Below are 19,258 nucleotides of genomic sequence, written 5' to 3'. Positions count from 1 at the left end.
CCCTTCCCGTTCACTCCCATTGTACACAATCCCAAAGGACCCAAACCCCTTCCCGTTCACTCCCATTGTACACAATCCCAATCCCCTTCCTGTTCACTCCCATTGTACACAATCCCAATGGACCCAAACCCCTTCCCGTTCACTCCCATTGTACACAATCCCAATCCCAAACCCCTTCCCGTTCACTCCCATTGTACACAATCCCAATGGACCCAAACCCCTTCCCGTTCACTCCCATTGTACACAATCCCAATGGACCCAAACCCCTTCCCATTCACTCCCATTGTACACAATCCCAATCCCAATCCCCTTCCTGTTCACTCCCACTGTACACAATCCCAATCCCAAACCCCTTCCCGTTCACTCCCACTGTACACAATCCCAATCCCCTTCCCGTTCACTCCCACTGTACACAATCCCAATCCCAATCCCCTTCCCGTTCACTCCCATTGTACACAATCCCAATCCCAATCCCCTTCCCGCTCACTCCCATTGTACACAATCCCAATCCCAAACCCCTTCCCGTTCACTCCCATTGTACACAATCCCAAAGGACCCAAACCCCTTCCCGTTCACTCCCATTGTACACAATCCCAATCCCCTTCCTGTTCACTCCCATTGTACACAATCCCAATGGACCCAAACCCCTTCCCGTTCACTCCCATTGTACACAATCCCAATCCCAAACCCCTTCCCGTTCACTCCCATTGTGCACAATCCCAATGGACCCAAACCCCGTCCCGTTCACTCCCATTGTACACAATCCCAATCCCCTTCCTGTTCACTCCCATTGTACACAATCCCAATCCCAACTCCCTTCCCGTTCACTCCCATTGTACACAATCCCACTGGACCCAAACCCCTTCCCGTTCACTCCCTTTGTACACAATCCCAATGGATCAAACCCCCTTTCCGTTCACTCCCATTGTACACAATCCCACTGGACCCAAACCCCTTCCCATTCACTCCCATTGTACACAATCCCAATGGACCCAAACCCCTTCCAGTTCACTCCCATTGTACACAATCCCAATGGACCCAAACCCCTTCCCGTTCACTCCCATTGTACACAATCCCAGTGGACCCAAACCCCTTCCAGTTCACTCCCATTGTACACAATCCCAATGGACCCAAACCCCTTCCCGTTCACTCCCATTGTACACAATCCCAGTGGACCCAAACCCCTTCCCATTCACTCCCATTGTACACAATCCCAATGGATCAAACCCCTTCCCATTCACTCCCATTGTACACAATCCCAATGGACCCAAACCCCTTCCAGTTCACTCCCATTGTACACAATCCCAATGGACCCAAACCCCTTCCCGTTCACTCCCATTGTACACAATCCCAAGTGATCAAACCCCTTTCCATTCACTCCCATTGTACACAATCCCAGTGGGCTGATAGGAAGGCGATGAGGAATCAGTCGGATCAAGGTACTATTTACAGGTTTAAATTCCCTCTTTATGGCTTTGCCTGAACTATGTACACAAAGCAGCAAAACTGACATCACCTATACTGTCGATAAGACCTCACGCGTAGGTGTGGGAACATTCTAATACACAGTCTGTAGGCAATCACCATTAATCATTTCCTAAGGCACTGGTTAGAGTTGGAAGAAGTGCATTAATTAAATAGAAGTTATTCCATTTGCGTTGCATAAGTATTATCACTAACTAACTCTCGCAGGCTTTGTCACAGTGGGCCAGCAAGAGGAGACTACAGTTAAAGTATCACAGTGCAATTGTTGCCAATGTACAGCATGGAGAAAGGCCAGTCAGCCCATCTGTGCTGCCCCCTCCAACATTTGCCTCCTCCCATTTCCATAGCCCCCTCCAAAGATGTACGGGTTAGGGTGGATCGGCCATACTAAATTGCAGATGACACCATCGTTGGTGGCACAGTGGGCAGTGAAGGAAGTTATCTCCAATTGCAATGGGATCTTGATCAATTGGGCCAGTGGGCTGACGAATGGCAGATGGAGTTTAATTTAGATAAATGCAAGGTGATGCATTTTGGTCGACTGAACCAGGGCAGGACTTACTCAGTTAATGGTAAGGCGTTGGGGGGGAGAGTTATAGAACAAAGAGATCTAGGGGTACAGATTCATAGCTCCTTGAAAGTGGAGTCACAGGTGGACAGAGTGGTGAAGGAGGCATTCAGCATGCTTGGTTTCATCTGTCAGAACATTGAATACAGGAGTTGGGACGTCTTGTTGAAGTTGTACAAGACATTGGTAAGGCCACACTTGGAATACTGTGTACAGTTCTGGTCACCTGATTATAGAAAGGATATTATTAAACTAGAAAGAGCGCAGAAAAGATTTACTAGGATGCTACCGGGACTTGATGGATTGAGTTATGAGGAGAGGCTGGATAGACTGGGACTTTTTTCTCTGGAGTGTAGGAGGCTGAGGGGTGATCTTATAGAGGTCTATAAAATAATGAGGGGCACAGATCAGCTAGATAGTCAATATCTTTTCCCAAAGGTAGGGGAGTCTAAAACTAGAGGGCACAGGTTTAAGGGGAGAGGGTCCAGAGGGGCATTTTTTTCACACAGAGGGTGGTGAGTGTCTGGAACGAGCTGCCAGAGGCAGTAGTAGAGGCAGGTACAATTTTGTCTTTTAAAAAACGTTTAGACAATTACATGGGTACGATGGGTATGGAGGGATGTGGGGCAATTGGGACTAGCTTAGGGGTTTAAAAAAAAGGCAGCATGGACAAGTGGCGTCAAAGAGCCTGTTTCCATGCTGTAAACCTCAATGCCTCCTTCATGTCCCAAGATGTGCAGATTAGGGTGGATTGGCCATGCTAAATTGCCTCTTAGTGTCAGGGAACTAGTAGGGCAAATACATGGGGTTCAGTTAGGATTGTTGTCAGTGCAGACACGATGGGCCAAATGGCCAGTATGAGAGTCTGTGAGACTCAACCTTGGAATCCTGCGGAGAGTAACTCACCTCCTGACTCCCCAAAGCCAAGAACTGAACTGGACCCAGCCATATAAATACTGTGGCTCCCAGAGCAGGTCAGAGGGTGGGAATCCTGTGGAGAATAACTCACCTCCTGACTCCCCAAAGCCTGTCCACCATCTACAAGGACACGAGTCAGGAGTGTGATGGAACATTCTCCACTTGCCTGGATGAGTGCGGCTCCAACAACACTCGAGAAGCTCGACACCATCCAGGACAAAGCAGCCCCGCTCGATCGACACACTAACCCCAAACACTCACTCCCTCCACCACCCACACAGCCGTGTGTACCATCTACAAGATGCCCCACAGCGACTCACCAAGGCTCCTTCAACAGCACCTTCCAAACCCACCACCTCTACCATCTAGAAGGACAGGGGGAGTGGGGGGGGCAGACACATGGGGAACACCCCCACCTGCAAGTTCCCCCCTCTGAGCCACTCACCATCCCGACTGGGAAATATATCGGCCGTTCCTTCACTGTGGCTGGGGTCAAAATCCCAGAACTCCCTCCCTAACAGCACTGTGGGTGTACCTACCCCACACACGGGGGACTGACTGATGTCCAATAACAATCCCGGAACTCCCTCCCTAACAGCACTGTGGGTGTACCTACCCCACACACGGGGACTGACTGATGTCCAATAACAATCCCGGAACTCCCTCCCTAACAGCACTGTGGGTGTACCTACCCCACACACGGGGACTGACTGATGTCCAATAACAATCCCGGAACTCCCTCCCTAACAGCACTGTGGGTGTACCTACCCCACACACGGGGACTGACTGATGTCCAATAACAATCCCGGAACTCCCTCCCTAACAGCACTGTGGGTGTACCTACCCCACACACACAGGTACTGACTGATGTCCAATAACAATCCCGGAACTCCCTCCCTAACAGCACTGTGGGTGTACCTACCCCACACACAGGGACTGACTGATGTCCAATAACAATCCCGGAACTCCCTCCCTAACAGCACTGTGGGTGCACCTACCCCACACACGGGGACTGACTGATGTCCAATAACAATCCTGGAACTCCCTCCCTAACAGCACTGTGGGTGTACCTACCCCACACACAGGAACTGACTGATGTCCAATAACAATCCCAGAACTACCTCCCTAACAGCACTGTGGGTGTACCTACCCCACACACGGGACTGCAGCAGGTTCAGGATGCCACCTTCTCAAGGGGGCAATAAGGAATGGGCAGTGAGTTCTGAGTGTGACGGAGAGGAAATGGGGCAAGGGCATGAAAAGCTCAGCCTTTGCCACCCTGGCAACCACCATCTTGGCATGAGGGTTACCAATATCAACACCAACGGGTCACGATCGAAGGGGTGAGAGAGTCCAGAGGGGGTGAGCGGTAGTGGGGAGTTACCTTGGGGGAATGGAAGGGATTATTTTGGGGGGCGGGTGGTCTTGGGTCCCGGCTGATGGAGACAGACTTGGGAATTGGCTGGTCCTCTGCGCAAACTGGTCTTGGTGCCCCTCATAATGGACACTCGCCTCAGAGCTGTGCCCCAGTTGGGTTTATTGGTGCCCGAGTACGGGGGTCAGGCTGGGGTGATTCCACCCCCCCGCAATGGGCCAGGCTCGACTCCCCTGCCCTCCGCAACCTCCCCCCCTCCCCAAATGCCAAGCCAACACTCAGGGGAGGCTGGGTTAAGGCTGGTCATTCCTTGGTCAATGCTCTCTAACTCCCCAGCAACCACCCCCCTCCCCATGGCAATGCCCACAGGTTGGGGGGGGGCGGTGGTGAGAGGGCGAATCTCCGGGTCGGTCTCTGTGCTTTTTGTTGGGGTGCTGAGGGGCTTCCCGTGCCCGCTTAATGGTGCCAGATGCACCCTCCCCCCCCCCCCCACCCCCCGCCACCATCCTGGGTCAAAACCAGGCAACTCCTTCCCCCGACAGTGCATAACCAACCCCTCCAACACTTCCCAAGACCGGACTGTCACTTTAACCACCAGGATCGGAGCCCCCCCATGGCCAGCACTTGGTTGCGGGGTGGGGGGAGCGTGGCGAATCGGGGAAGGACAAGAACAAGGAAGATTCCAGCACAGGAACAGGCCCTTCGGCCCTTCAAGCCTGTACCGACCATGCTGCCCCACCTGAACTAAAACCCCCTACCCTTCCGGGGACCATATCCCTCTATTCCCATCCTATTCACATATTTGTCAAGACGCCCCTGAAAAGTCACTACCGTATCTGCTTCCACTCCCTCCCCCGGCAACAAGTTCCAGGCACCCACCACCCTCTGTGTAAAAAATCTGCCTCGTACATCTCCTTTAAACCTTGTCCCTCGCACCTTAAGCCTGTGCCCCCGACTCTTCCACCCTGGGGGAAAAAAGCTTCTGACTATCCACTCTGCCCCTCAGAATCTTGTAGACTTCTATCAGGTCTCCCCCTCAACCTCCAGTGGGAACAAACCTAGTTTCTCCAACCTCTCCTCATCGCTAATGCCCTCCCTACCAGGGGCAACACCCTGGTCAATCTTTTCTGTAACCCTCTCCAAAGCCTCCACATCCTTCTGGTAGTGTGGGTGACCCAGAATTGAACACTATATTCCCAGTGGGGCCTCACTAAGGTTCTACAAAGCACTTTATTCTGATGGTGTCAGAGGTGGCCCTTTGCGGACACTGGGTTGGGTTAGTGTCGCTACACCAATGCAAATCTTGGTTTAGAGTAACGAGTCTGGGGTCTGCGGCGGTGGAGGGGCCTCGGGGTGGGTGGGGGGGGGGGGGCAGGTTAGTGGGCGGGGAAGGGGTATGGAAGGCCCATGTAGCCCAGGCAAGGCAGGAGTGAGAGGGAAAGCAGCAGCCACAGTAATGCGGGGCTGGCTAGAACAGGCTGGATGGGTCGAACGGCCTCTCTCACTCTGTCGGGACACTGGGAGATGGGTTCGATACCCATCGGACATCAGAGCGGGCGACGCACTCGGGAAGTGGAGGGGGGAGACATTGGGAATTCCACACCCAGAATCTCCCATAGTCTCCTTCCCAAAACCCCATCAGGAATCTCCATCCATCGGAGCCCCCTCCCTTGCTCCCTCTGTCTATCTCTCTCTCTCTCTGTCTTCCCATCTCTCACTCACTCTCTCTCCCCCTTTCTCCCCTCTGTCTGTCTGTCTCTCTCTCTCACTCTCTCTCTATCCCCCCTCTCTCTCTCCATCTGTCTCTCTCTCACACTCTTTCTCACACGCTCACTCTCTCCCCCCTCTCTCTCTTACTCTCTCTCACACACTCTCTCTCTCTTCCTCTTCTCTCTCCCCCTCTCTCCCACTGTCTCACTCTCCCTCTCTCCCCCTTTCTCTCTCTCACATCCACACACTCTCTCCCTCTCTCTCTTCCCCCCTTCTCTCTCCCTCTCTCTCTTCCCCCCTTCTCTCTCTCACTCACACACACTATCTCTGACACACATGCTCTCTTAGTGTTTCACTGTCTCCCTGTCTCTATCCCCCTCTCACTCTCTATCTCCCTCTCTCTGTCTGCTTGTCTCTCTGTCTCTCTCTCTCTCTCTCTGTCTATCACACTCTGTCTCTCTCTCTCTCTTTCTCTCTGTCTCCCTCTCTCTCTCTCTGTCTATCACACTCTGTCTCTCTCTCTCTCTCTCCCTCTCTCTCTCTCTATCTCTCTGTCTCTCTCTGTCTCTATCTCTCTGTCTCTCTCCCTCTCTCTCTCTGTCTATCACACTCCGTCTCTCTCTCTCCCCTCTCTCTCTCTGTCTCTATCTCTCTCTCTCTCTCCCTCTCTCTCTCTGTCTCTCTCTCTCCCTCTCTCTCTCTGTCTCTCTCTCTCCCTCTCTCTCTCTGTCTCTATCTCTCTGTCTCTCTCTCTCTCTCTCTATCACACTCTGTCTCTCTCTCTCTATCACACTCTGTCTCTCTCTCTCTCTCTATCTCTCTGTCTCTCTCTCCCTCTCTCTCTCTCCCTCTCTCTCTCTGTCTGTCTGTCTCTCTCTGTCTATCACACTCCGTCTCTCTCTTTCACTCTCTCTCATTCTCCCCCTCTTACTCACTTGCTCTCTCTCTCTCTCGTCTCTCTGGTTTTTTTTTCTCTCTCTCCCTGTCTCTCTCTTCCCCACACCCTGCCCCCTGCCACCACACCCCCCCCGACCTCTGACCCCGCACCCCCGCCCCCCCTTCTCTGATTCTGGGGGAACACTACCGCAGTTTGTAACAGTACACCCCGTACGCTCGCTGTGACAGGCTAGGGAAGCCCTGAGTGCGGACGCCTGGTTCTGACCACCGCACTGCGGCCTCGGGGTCACGATGGGATAGCGGATACTGCCGTCTGCCAGCCAGCCCGGATCACAGCGGTGTAAGCGGGAGAACCTCCAGGCGGCGTACAGTTCCCCCACTTTGGCTATTCTTGCCCCGTCACTCCGGCAGGCGTTGGAACCGCTAACATAATCGAACATCAACGGATCCTTCCGGAAATAAACATAACCTGACAGGAGAGGCAGAGGAGGTTAGATACAGAGTAAAGCTCCCTCTACACTGTCCCCCCATCAAACACTCCCAGGACAGGTACAGCACAGGGTTAGATACAGAGTAAAGCTCCCTCTACACTGTCCCCCCCCCATCAAACACTCCCAGGACAGGTACAGCACGGGGTTAGATACAGAGTAAAGCTCCCTCTACACTGTCCCCCATCAAACACTCCCAGGACAGGTACAGCACGGGGTTAGATACAGAGTAAAGCTCCCTCTACACTGTCCCCCCATCAAACACTCCCAGGACAGGTACAGCACGGGGTTAGATACAGAGTAAAGCTCCCTCTACACTGTCCCCCCATCAAACACTCCCAGGACAGGTACAGCACGGGGTTAGATACAGAGTAAAGCTCCCTCTACACTGTCCTATTTGATGGGTGTGATGTGGAGATGCCGGCGTTGGACTGGGGTAAACACAGTAAGAAGCCTCACAACACCAGGTCAAAGTCCAACAGGTTTATTTGGTAGTAAATGCCACTAGCTTTCAGAGCACTGCTCCTTCGTCAGGTGAGTGGGAGTTCTGTTCACAAACAGAGCATATAAAGACACAAACTCAATTTACAGATAATCAAATCTTAAAGGTACAGAGAGGGTTAAGCACAGGTTAAAGAGATGTGTATTATCTCCAGACAGTACAGTAAGTGAGGTTTTGCAAACCCAGGCAAGTCATGGGGTTACAGATAGTGTGACATGAACCCAAGAACCCGGTTGAGACCGTCCTCATGTGTGCGGAACTTGGCTATCAGTTTCTGCTCAGCGACTCTGCGCTGTCGTGTGTCGTGAAGGTCGCCTTGAAGAACGTTTACCTGAAGGTCAGAAGCTGACTGCCTGTGACCACTGAAGTGTTCCCCAACAGGAAGGGAACTGGTCTTGTCTGGTGATTGTCGAGTGATGTTCATTCATCCGTTGTTGTAGTGTCTGCATGGTCTCCCCAATGTACCACGACTCGGGGCATCCTTTCCTGCAGCGTATCAGGAAGACAACTTACCTGGGTTTGTAAAATCTCACTTACTGTCCTGTCTGGAGACAATACACATCTCTTTAACCTGTGCTTAACCCTCTCTCCACTCACATTGTCTGCACCTTTAAGACTTGATTATCTATAAAGACGCACATTCTGATCAGTATTCTGTAAATTGAGTTTGTGTCTTTATAGCCCTGTTTGTGATCAGAACTCCCACTCACCTGACAAAGGGGCAAACCCCGAAAGCTAGTGGCGTTTACTACCAAATAAACCTGTTGGACTTTAACCTGGTGCTGTGAGACTTCTCACTGCGTTTTGATGGGGAGCAGTGGGGGTGACCATCTCTCTGCCACCAGCAGGTGGAGATATTTAGCTGCTTGTCACTGAGTGAAAAACTTTTTAAACATTTAATGTAATGTCAACAAACAACTAACTTCATTTATATAGCGCCTGTGAAATATCCTCAGCATCCTCATCACAAGAAAACATATCAGAGACAGGCGACTAAAACCTCACAAGGTGGCGGTTTAAAGGAGTGCGTCTTAAAGGCAGAGAGAGAGAGACAAACAGAGATAGAGAGAGAGAGACTGAGACAGAGAGAGAGACTGAGACAGAGAGAGAGACTGAGAGAGAGATGTGGAGAGCTTTAGGGAGGGAATTCCTGAGCTCAGGTTGGAGGTTACAGAGATAGGAGGAATAGAACGTTGGTGCTGGGAGCGCCGCACTGTGGGAGGGTCGGTGCTGAGGAGCGCCGCACTGTGGGAGGGTCGGTGCCGAGGGAGCGCCGCACTGTGGAGGGTCAGTGCCAAGGGAGCGCCGCACTGCGGGAGGTTGTGTATGGGGGTGTTGCACTGTGCTGAGGTGGGTCCAGGCACTATGGAAATGCAGTGTGTTTGGATGGCGCCTGCGAGCAGGGTCACTGCTCAGCACTGTTTACCTTTGATTGCAGAAGTGAAGCAGAAGGCATCGTATTTGTCCCGATGTTATTCCGGGCTCCGTAGCTGCGGATTCCCGGGGGGAGATTCCGGCCTCCACAGGGATCCCGTGGGACAGTGACTGGGTAATGGACCGTCCCATCCTCTATCCAGCCCGCATTGCACCAATCCAGACCACCCATCCACTCTGCCGGAGAGAGAGAGAGCGTCAGTGAGTGGCCCTGACTGTGACCCCCAACACTCCTCTCCCCACCCTCTCCCCCTCTCCCCTCAACCTCTCCCTCACCCTACCCTCTCCCCACCCTCTCCCCCCTCCCCTCCACCCTCCCCTCACCCATCCCCTCTCTCTCCCTCTCCCCATCTCCCCTCAACCTCTCCTCACCCTACCCCTCTCCCCACCCTCTCCCTGTCTCCCCTCAACCTCTCCCCCCTCTCCCCGTCTCCGCTCAACCTCTCCCTCACCCTACCCCTCTCCCCCTTCCCTCATCCTCTCCCTCTCCTCCTCTCCCACCTCCTCCTCCCTCTCTCCCTCCCCCTCCCTCTTTCCCTCCCCTCAACCTCTCCCTCTCTCCTTCCCCCTCTCTTTCTCCCTTCCCTCAACCTCCCCCTTTCCCTCTCTCCCTCCCCTCTCTCCCTCCCCTCCCTCTTTCCCTCCCCCTCAACTTCTCCCTCCCCCTCTACCTCCCCATCTCTCTCCCTTCCCCCTCTCCCTCCTTCACCCTCCCCCCTCCCTCTTCCTCCCTTCCCTCCATCCCCCTCTCTCTCCCCCTCCCTCCCCTCCCCCTCTAGCTGTCTTCACTTCCCCTCTCTCTCCCTATCTCTCCTCCCCCTCCCCCTCTCTCTCCCACTCCGCCTCTCCCCTCCCCCTTCCCTTCTCCCTCCCACTCTTTCACTCTTCCATCTCCCCTCTCTCTCCCCCGTCCCCTCTCTCCCTCCCCTTCCCCTCCCACCCCTTTCCTCTTCCCACTCTGTCTCCCTCTCCCTCCCCTCTCCCTTCCCCTCCTTTTCCTATCACCCCCTCAACCTCTCCAGCTCCTCTCCCCCTCGCCCACCCCCTTAACCCTCCCCTCTCCCCACTCCGACTCTCCCTCCCTCTCTCCCCTCCACCCTCCTCCCCCCATTCCCTTTCCTGTAACACTTCATTCTTTGATTAGATTTATTATTATCACATGTATTGGGATACAGTGAAAAGTATTGTTTCTTGTGCGCTATACAGACAAAGCATACCGTTCATAGAGTACAGAGGGGAGAAGACAAGGAGAGGGTGCAGAGAAGTACAGTGGCATAAAAGGGAACATGCCCCTGTCTACATCAACGGGGACCAAGTAAAAAGAGTCGAGAGCTTCAGGTTTTTAGGTGTCCAGATCACCAACCTGTCCTGGTCCCCCCCACGCCGACACTATAGTTAAGAAAGTCCCACCAATGCCTCTACTTTCTCAGAAGACTAAGGAAATTTGACATGTCCGCTACGACTCTCACCAACATTTACAGATGCCCCATAGAAAGCATTCTTTCTGGTTGTATCACAGCTCGGTCTGGGCTCCTGCTCTGCCCAAGACCACAAGGAACTACAAAAGGGTGGTGAATGTAGCCCAATCCATCACACAAACCAGCCTCCCATCCATTGACTCTGTCTACACTTCCCGCTGCCTCGGGGAAAAGCAGCCGGTATAATGAAGGACCCCCCCCACACACCCCGGACATTCTCTCTTCCACCTTCTTCCATCGGGAAAAAGATACAAAAGTCTGAGGTCCCGTACCGACCGACTCAAGAACAGCTTCTTCCCTGCTGCTGTCAGACTTTTGAATGGACCTACCTCGCATTAAGTTGATCTTTCTCTGCACCCTCGCTGTGACTGTAACACTACATTCTGCACCCTCTCCTTTCCTTCTCTATGAACGGTATGCTTTGTCTGTATAGCACGCAAGAAACAATATTTCTCACTTTATCCCAACACACGTGACAATAATAAATCAAATCAAGTCCAAAGACTAGCCGTAGGCAATAAACTGTTGCCAAGTCAGGGATGTTTATGAAGACGTGAATCTTTACAGAATTTCTGACTCACGGTCCAAATAGACACATTTACCGGGTGGGGAAGGATAGAACTGGAAAGAGTAAAAATTTCCCCGAGAACCACAAAGGTAGCCCTCCAGCGAACCATGGTGGCCCTGTTCTTTCTCCCTCAGGTAGTAGGGATGATACAGCTCTTGTTGAGTTGGGCCCGGGGTGGAGAGGGGTTGGGGGCAGCAGGGGGGAATGCTGGGTTACGAGGTTCTGCATCGCTCTCTCACACCCCTTACCTTGGAAGAGCTGCTGGAAGGTGGCCAGCTTGGCGTCCTGCTCCTTACAAGCCCGCGCTGCCTGAAAGTAGTTAAACCGGTACCTGCCCTGGTTCGGTTGGTACGGAAACACCACGCCTGGTAAAAAGAAGAGGCAGCCATTTTAATTGGGCCTAGCAATGTGAGAGGCGGCCATTTTAACCCTTGTCAATGGGAGAGGTGGTCATTTAAACATCTGTCAATGGGAGAGGCAACCATTTTAACACCTGTCAATGGGAGGGGCGGCCATTTTAACACCTGTCAATGGGAGGGGCGGCCATCTTAACACCCGTCAATGGGAGGGGTGGCCATTTTAACCGTTGTCAATGGTAGAGGCAGCCATTTTAACACGTCAATGGGAGAGGTACCATTTTAACCCTTGTCAATGGGAGAGGCGGACATTTTAACACCTGTCAATGGGAGAGGTGGCCATTTTAACACCTGTCAATGGGAGAGGCGGCCATTTTAACACCTGTCAATGGGAGAGGCGGCCATTTTAACACATGTCAATGGGAGAGGCAGCCATTTCAACACTTATCAATGGGAGAGGTGGCCATTTTATCACCTGGCAATGGGAGAGGTGGCCATTTTAACGCCTACCCATGGGAGGGGTGGCCATTTCAACATCTGGCAAGGGGAGAGGTGGCCATTTTAACACCTGGCAATGGGAGAGGCGGCCATTTTAACACCTGTCAATGGGAGAGGCGGCCATTTTAACACATGTCAATGGGAGAGGCAGCCATTTTAACACATCAATGGGAGAGGTGGCCATTTTATCACCTGGCAATGGGAGAGGTGGCCATTTTATCACCTGGCAATGGGAGAGGCGGCCATTTTAACTTACACCTGGCCCCTTTCAGGGAGGACGTCTCGTTCTTTTCCTCCTGAGATCTCGATGCCCCAGCCTCGCCCAAATTGTGAATACCCGCGGGCAGTCCCCCGACAGGAATCTCCTCTTGACCAACTGACCTGGGCAGGCCTCACAAGCCAGCACAATTTCCGTCTCAGTTCACCCAGCGTCCACACACAGGCGACTGGCCAGAGTGCTGACCCTCAGCTGACTCTTCTCTCCTCCCCCGATTACAGGGAGAGCCGCCCGGCTCACAGCTCTGGGACCATGCAGCCCAAATCACCACCAAGACCAGCCTGCCACCGTGTGCCCGTCCACCCCCAGTCACAGGATGCACACGAGGTGAGCGCCACACTGGGACACGGGTAACGGGTGAGTAGGCAGCAACGGGCAAATAACTACCCCCTCCCACCCACACTACCCCATCAAGGAATTCCGTCCCGAGGCATGGTGGGATTGGTCTCCATGACAATGGGCCTTCAGTCAGGCCTGGGGGTAGTTCAGGTGAATAGCAGAGATGTGTCTGAGACGGGGAGGGAGGTGGATAGAGACAAGGGGGGCAAGGACGAGAAGGATGTGTTGATGGTTGGGGGGAGGAGTGACAGGGTAGAGGTGTGAGATGACGAGGGGAGGGTGGGAGGAGAGTCCTGCAAAGCAGCGGGGCTGAACCAAGCCCTGGGTGTGGGGCCTAGGCCAAAACTCTCTGTCCACGGCCAAGAATGAACAAAGAGCAAAGAACAAACAAAATTCCAGCCCAGGAACAGGCCCTTCGGCCCCTCCAAGCCTGCACCGACCATGCTGCCCCACCTGAACTAAAACCCCCTACCCTTCCGGGGACCATATCCCTCTATTCCCATCCTATTTATGTGTTTGTTAAGATGCCCCTTAAAACTCACTGTCGTATCTGCTTCCACTACCTCCCCCGACAACAAGTTCCAGGCACCCACCACCCTCTGTGTAAAAAATCTGCCTCGTACATCTCCTTTAAGCCTTGTCCCTCGCACCTGAAGCCTGTGCCCCCGACTCTTCCACCCTGGGGGAGAAAAGCTTCTGACTATCCACTCTGTCCCTCAGAATCTTGTAGACTTCTATCAGGTCTCCCCCTCAACCTCCAGTGGGAACAAACCTAGTTTCTCCAACCTCTCCTCATCGCTAATGCCCTCCCTACCAGGGGCAACATCCTGGTCAATCTTTTCTGTAACCCTCTCCAAAGCCTCCACATCCTTCTGGTAGTGTGGGTGACCCAGAATTGAACACTATATTCCCAGTGGGGCCTCACTAAGGTTCTATAAAGCTGTAACATGACTTGCCAATTTTTAAACTCAATACCCCAGCCGATGAAGGCAAGCTTTGCCATATGCCTTCCAGACCACCTTCTCCACCTGCATTGCCACTTTTAGTGACCTGTGTACCTGTACGCCCAGATCCCTCTGCCTATCAATACTGCCAACAAACCCCACTATCAACATCCTGGGGGTTACCATTGACCAGAAACTAAACTGGACCCAGCCATATAAATACTGTGTCTCCCAGAGCAGGTCAGAGGCTGGGAATCGTGCGGAGAGTAACTCACCTCCTGACTCCCCAAAGCCTGTCCACCATCTACAAGGACACAAGTCAGGAGTGTGATGGAACATTCTCCACTTGCCTGGATGAGTGCGGCTCCAACAACACTCGAGAAGCTCGACACCATCCAGGACAAAGCAGCCCCGCTCCATCGACACGCTAACCACAAACACTCACTCCCTCCACCACCCACACAGCCGTGTGTACCATCTACAAGATGCCCCGCAGCGACTCACCAAGGCTCCTTCCACAGCACCTTCCAAACCCACCACCTCTACCATCTAGAAGGACAAGGGAGGGACAGCAGACACATGGGGAACACCCCCACCTGCAAGTTCCCCCCTCTGAGCCACTCACCATCCCGACTGGGAAATATATCGGCCGTTCCTTCACTGTGGCTGGGGTCAAAATCCCGGAACTCCCTCCCTAACAGCACTGTGGGTGTACCTACCCCACACACAGGGACTGACTGATGTCCAATAACAATCCTGGAACTCCCTCCCTAACAGCAATGTGGGTGTACCTACCCTACGCACACGGGGACTGACTGATGTCCAATAACAATCCCGGAACTCCCTCCATAACAGCACTGTGGGTGTACCTACCCCACACACGGGGACTGACTGATGTCCAATAACAATCCCGGAACTCCCTCCCTAACTGCACTGTGGGTGTACCTACCCCACACACAGGGACTGACTGATGTCCAATAACAATCCCGGAACTCCCTCCCTAACAGCACTGTGGGTGTACCTACCCCACACACGGGGACTGACTGATGTCCAATAACAATCCCGGAACTCCCTCCCTAACAGCACTGTGGGTGTACCTACCCCACACACGGGGACTGACTGATGTCCAATAACAATCCCGGAACTCCCTCCCTAACAGCACTGTGGGTGTACCTACCCCACACACGGGGACTGACTGATGTCCAATAACAATCCCGGAACTCCCTCCCTAACTGCACTGTGGGTGTACCTACCCCACACACGGGGACTGACTGATGTCCAATAACAATCCCGGAACTCCCTCCCTAACTGCACTGTGGGTGTACCTACCCCACACACGGGGACTGACTGATGTCCAATAACAATCCTGGAACTCCCTCCCTAACAGCACTGTGGGTGTACCTCCCCCACACACACGGGGACTGACTGATGTCCAATAACAATCCCGGAACTCCCTCCATAACAGCACTGTGGGTGTACCTCCCCCACACACACGGGGACTGACTGATGTCCAATAACAATCCTGGAACTCCCTCCCTAACAGCACTGTGGGTGTACCTACCCCACACACGGGGACTGACTGATGTCCAATAACAATCCTGGAACTCCCTCCCTAACAGCACTGTGGGTGTACCTACCCCACACACAGGGACTGACTGATGTCCAATAACAATCCTGGAACTCCCTCCCTAACAGCACTGTGGGTGTACCTACCCTACGCACACGGGGACTGACTGATGTCCAATAACAATCCCGGAACTCCCTCCATAACAGCACTGTGGGTGTACCTCCCCCACACACACGGGGACTGACTGATGTCCAATAACAATCCCGGAACTCCCTCCATAACAGCACTGTGGGTGTACCTCCCCCACACACACGGGGACTGACTGATGTCCAATAACAATCCTGGAACTCCCTCCCTAACAGCACTGTGGGTGTACCTACCCTACGCACACGGGGACTGACTGATGTCCAATAACAATCCCGGAACTCCCTCCATAACAGCACTGTGGGTGTACCTCCCCCACACACACGGGGACTGACTGATGTCCAATAACAATCCCGGAACTCCCTCCATAACAGCACTGTGGGTGTACATCCCCCACACACACGGGGACTGACTGATGTCCAATAACAATCCCGGAACTCCCTCCATAACAGCACTGTGGGTGTACCTACCCCACACACACGGGGACTGACTGATGTCCAATAACAATGCTGGAACTCCCTCCCTAACAGCATTGTGGGTCCACCCACAGAACATGGGCTGCAGCGATTCAAGATGGCGGCTTACCCCCACCTTCTCAAGGGGCAACTAGGGATTGGCAATAAATGCTGGCCTAGCCAGTGACGCCCATGTCCCAGGGATGAATAACATAAAAAGGAGGGATCTTGTCAAAGGCCTGACTGAAGTCCATGTAAACAGCATCCACTGCGCTACCCTCATCAATCATCTCTGTCACTTCCCCGAAAAACCCGACTGTGTTAGTGAGACACGACCTCCCCTTCACAAAACCAAATGGTTAAAATGGCCGCCTCTCCCATTGCCAGGGATTTTCCTGCCTCGCCCAGATTCTCCAGCCCCACGAACGCAGATCGAGCCACAGGTACTGCCTGGTCGGCAGTGGGTGGGTGGCGGGAGCGAGTCCAGAATATTCCAGGACCCCCAGCCTTCCGGGCCGCTTACCCTCTAACTGAAGCTCGATGATGGCACTGTCGTCGTCCACCCCGTTGATGATCTCGCACTTGTACTTTCCGGAATCTTCCAGCCGCAGGTTGGCCAGCAGCAGCGACACGTCGTACTTATCCAGCCGGGGGAGGTAGGCTCTGCCAGCGAAGGCCCCATAACCCCTCTGCTGGCGACTGTTGGCGATGAGGACAATGTTCTCCTTGGGGGAACGGTCCAGCTTGACCCACTTCACCCGGTGGTCCCTGGGCACCACGCGGAGGCGGCAGGGCAGCGTGGCATTGGCCCCCCGGTGAGTCTTGATGACCCTCATTCCGGAATTTTCCAGGTACTTGATGTTACCCAGCAGGGCTACGAGTGGAGGAAGAGAGGAGGGAGAGAGAAAGAGCCAGAACATTCAGACACAAAACTCCGAGGTGGACCAGACTGAGGCCATTCAGCCCCTCTCCAACAACATCATGGCCCCATATCAATCTGAGATCTAATTACCAGGAATAATGGTAGGAAGGACTATTACTTACGTGGCGAAAAGCTGCAGCAGGCGACAGTGCAGAGGGACCTCGGGGTCCTTGTGCATGAGTCGCAAAAACCCAGCTTGCAGGTGCAGCAGGTGGTCAGGAAGGCGAATGGGATGCTGGCCTTCATAGCGAGGGGGATTGAATATAAAAGTAGGGAGGTCTTGCTGCAGCTGTATAGGGCATTGGTGAGGCCGCAGCTGGAGTACTGTGTGCAGTTTTGGTTGCCGCACTTACGCAAGGATATTTTGGCCTTGGAGGGAGTGCAGAGGAGGTTTACTAGGCTGATACCGGAGTTGAGGGGGTTGAGCTATGAGGAGAGGCTGAATAAACTAGGCTTGTACTCGTTAGAGTTTAGAAGAATGAGGCGAGATCTCATTGAGACGTATAAGATGATGAATGGGATGGATAGGATAGAGGTGGAGAGGCTCTTCCCGCTCAGAAAGGACAGTAGGACTAGGGGGCACAGCCTCAAGATAAAGGGGGAGCGGTTTAGAACTGAGTTGAGGAGGAACTTCTTCACTCAAAGGGTGGTGAATCTCTGGAATTCTCTGCCCGTTGAAGTGGTGGAGGCTGCCTCGCTAAATATTTTTAAGACGCGGGTTGATGGGTTTTTGATAAGCGAGGGGATTAAGGGTTATGGGGAGAGGGCGGGAATGTGGAACTGAGACACGACAGATCAGCCATGATCTTATTGAATGGCGGGGCAGGCTCGAAGGGGTAGATGGCCTACTCCTGCTCCTATTTCTTATGTTCTTATGTTCTTATGTACCAACCCTCAATCCATTAGACTGTAAGGTAGAGGAGCAGAATGAGGCCATTCAGCCCCTCGAGCCCCGTACAATTACATCCTGGCCCCATCTGTATGACCATAAAACACAGGAGCAGAATGAGGCCACTCGGACCATCAAGCCTGCTCTGCCATTCAATCATGGCTGATATTTTCCCCATCCCCCCATTCTCCTGCCTTTTCCCCATAACCCCTGATCCCCTTATTAATCAGGAACCTATCTATCTCTGTCTTAAAGACACTCAGTGACCCGGCCTCCTCTGTGGCAAAGAGTTCCACAGATTCCCCACTCTCCGGCTGAAGAAATTCCTCCTCATCTCTGTTTTAAAGGATCGTCCCTTTATCCTGAGGTTGTGCCCTCTGGTTCTAGTTTTTCCTACTAGTGGAAACATCCTCTCCACGTCCACTCTATCCAGGGCCTCGCAGTATCCTGTAAGTTTCAATAAGATCCCACCCCCCATCCTTCTAAACTCCAACGAGTACAGACCCAGAGTCCTCAACCCGTTCCTCATCCGACAAGCTCTTCATCCCAGGGATCATTCTTGTGAACCTCCTCTGGACCCTTTCCAAGGCCAGCACATCCTTCCTTCGATCAGCAAAGACTGATAAGTTTCCCAATCCCATTTTCCTGCCCTTTCCCTGTATCCACTGATTCTCTGACAAATCAAGATTGTAACAAACTCTGTCTTAAATTTCCCCTACACCGTCCCCATCAAACACTCCCAGGACAGGTACAGCACAGGGTTAGATACAGAGTAAAGCTCCCTCTACACCGTCCCCATCAAACACTCCCAGGACAGGTACAGCACGGGGTTAGATACAGAGTAAAGCTCCCTCTACACTGTCCCCCCATCAAACACTCCCAGGACAGGTACAGCACGGGGTTAGATACAGAGTAAAGCTCCCTCTACACTGTCCCCCCATCAAACACTCCCAGGACAGGTACAGCACGGGGTTAGATACAGAGTAAAGCTCCCTCTACACTGTCCCCCCATCAAACACTCCCAGGACAGGGACAGCACGGGGTTAGATACAGAGTAAAGCTCCCTCTACACTGTCCCCCCATCAAACACTCCCAGGACAGGTACAGCACGGGGTTAGATACAGAGTAAAGCTCCCTCTACACTGTCCCCCCATCAAACACTCCCAGGACAGGTACAGCACGGGGTTAGATACAGAGTAAAGCTCCCTCTACACTGTCCCCCCATCAAACACTCCCAGGACAGGTACAGCACGGGGTTAGATACAGAGTAAAGCTCCCTCTACACTGTCCCCCCATCAAACACTCCCAGGACAGGTACAGCACGGGGTTAGATACAGAGTAAAGCTCCCTCTACACTGTCCCCCCATCAAACACTCCCAGGACAGGGACAGCACGGGGTTAGATACAGAATAAAGCTCCCTCTACACTGTCCCCCATCAAACAC

The 19,258-nt window shown here is 53.1% G+C and overlaps 1 protein-coding gene across 1 annotated transcript in view; it reads right to left on the bottom strand.

The window, feature by feature from the left end:
- Nucleotides 1-7,117: 7,117 nt before the first annotated feature.
- The window catches only part of LOC145340056 (hyaluronan and proteoglycan link protein 2-like), a 50,292-nt gene continuing 38,151 nt past the window's right edge, over nt 7,118-19,258 (bottom strand). The window contains 6 exon segments of the mRNA XM_080184473.1: nt 7,118-7,216; nt 7,219-7,422; nt 9,370-9,417; nt 9,420-9,554; nt 11,672-11,788; nt 16,527-16,877. Coding sequence (XP_080040599.1) covers nt 7,137-7,216; nt 7,219-7,422; nt 9,370-9,417; nt 9,420-9,554; nt 11,672-11,788; nt 16,527-16,877 — 935 coding nt within the window. The 3' untranslated portion in view covers nt 7,118-7,136.

This window comes from Carcharhinus amblyrhynchos, unplaced genomic scaffold (assembly GCF_965287045.1).
Source record: "Carcharhinus amblyrhynchos unplaced genomic scaffold, sCarAmb.v2.hapA scaffold_749, whole genome shotgun sequence".
Lineage (NCBI taxonomy): Eukaryota > Metazoa > Chordata > Chondrichthyes > Carcharhiniformes > Carcharhinidae > Carcharhinus > Carcharhinus amblyrhynchos.
Note: the sequence above shows the minus strand (reverse complement) of the source record. Positions and strands in the feature narration are given on the sequence as shown.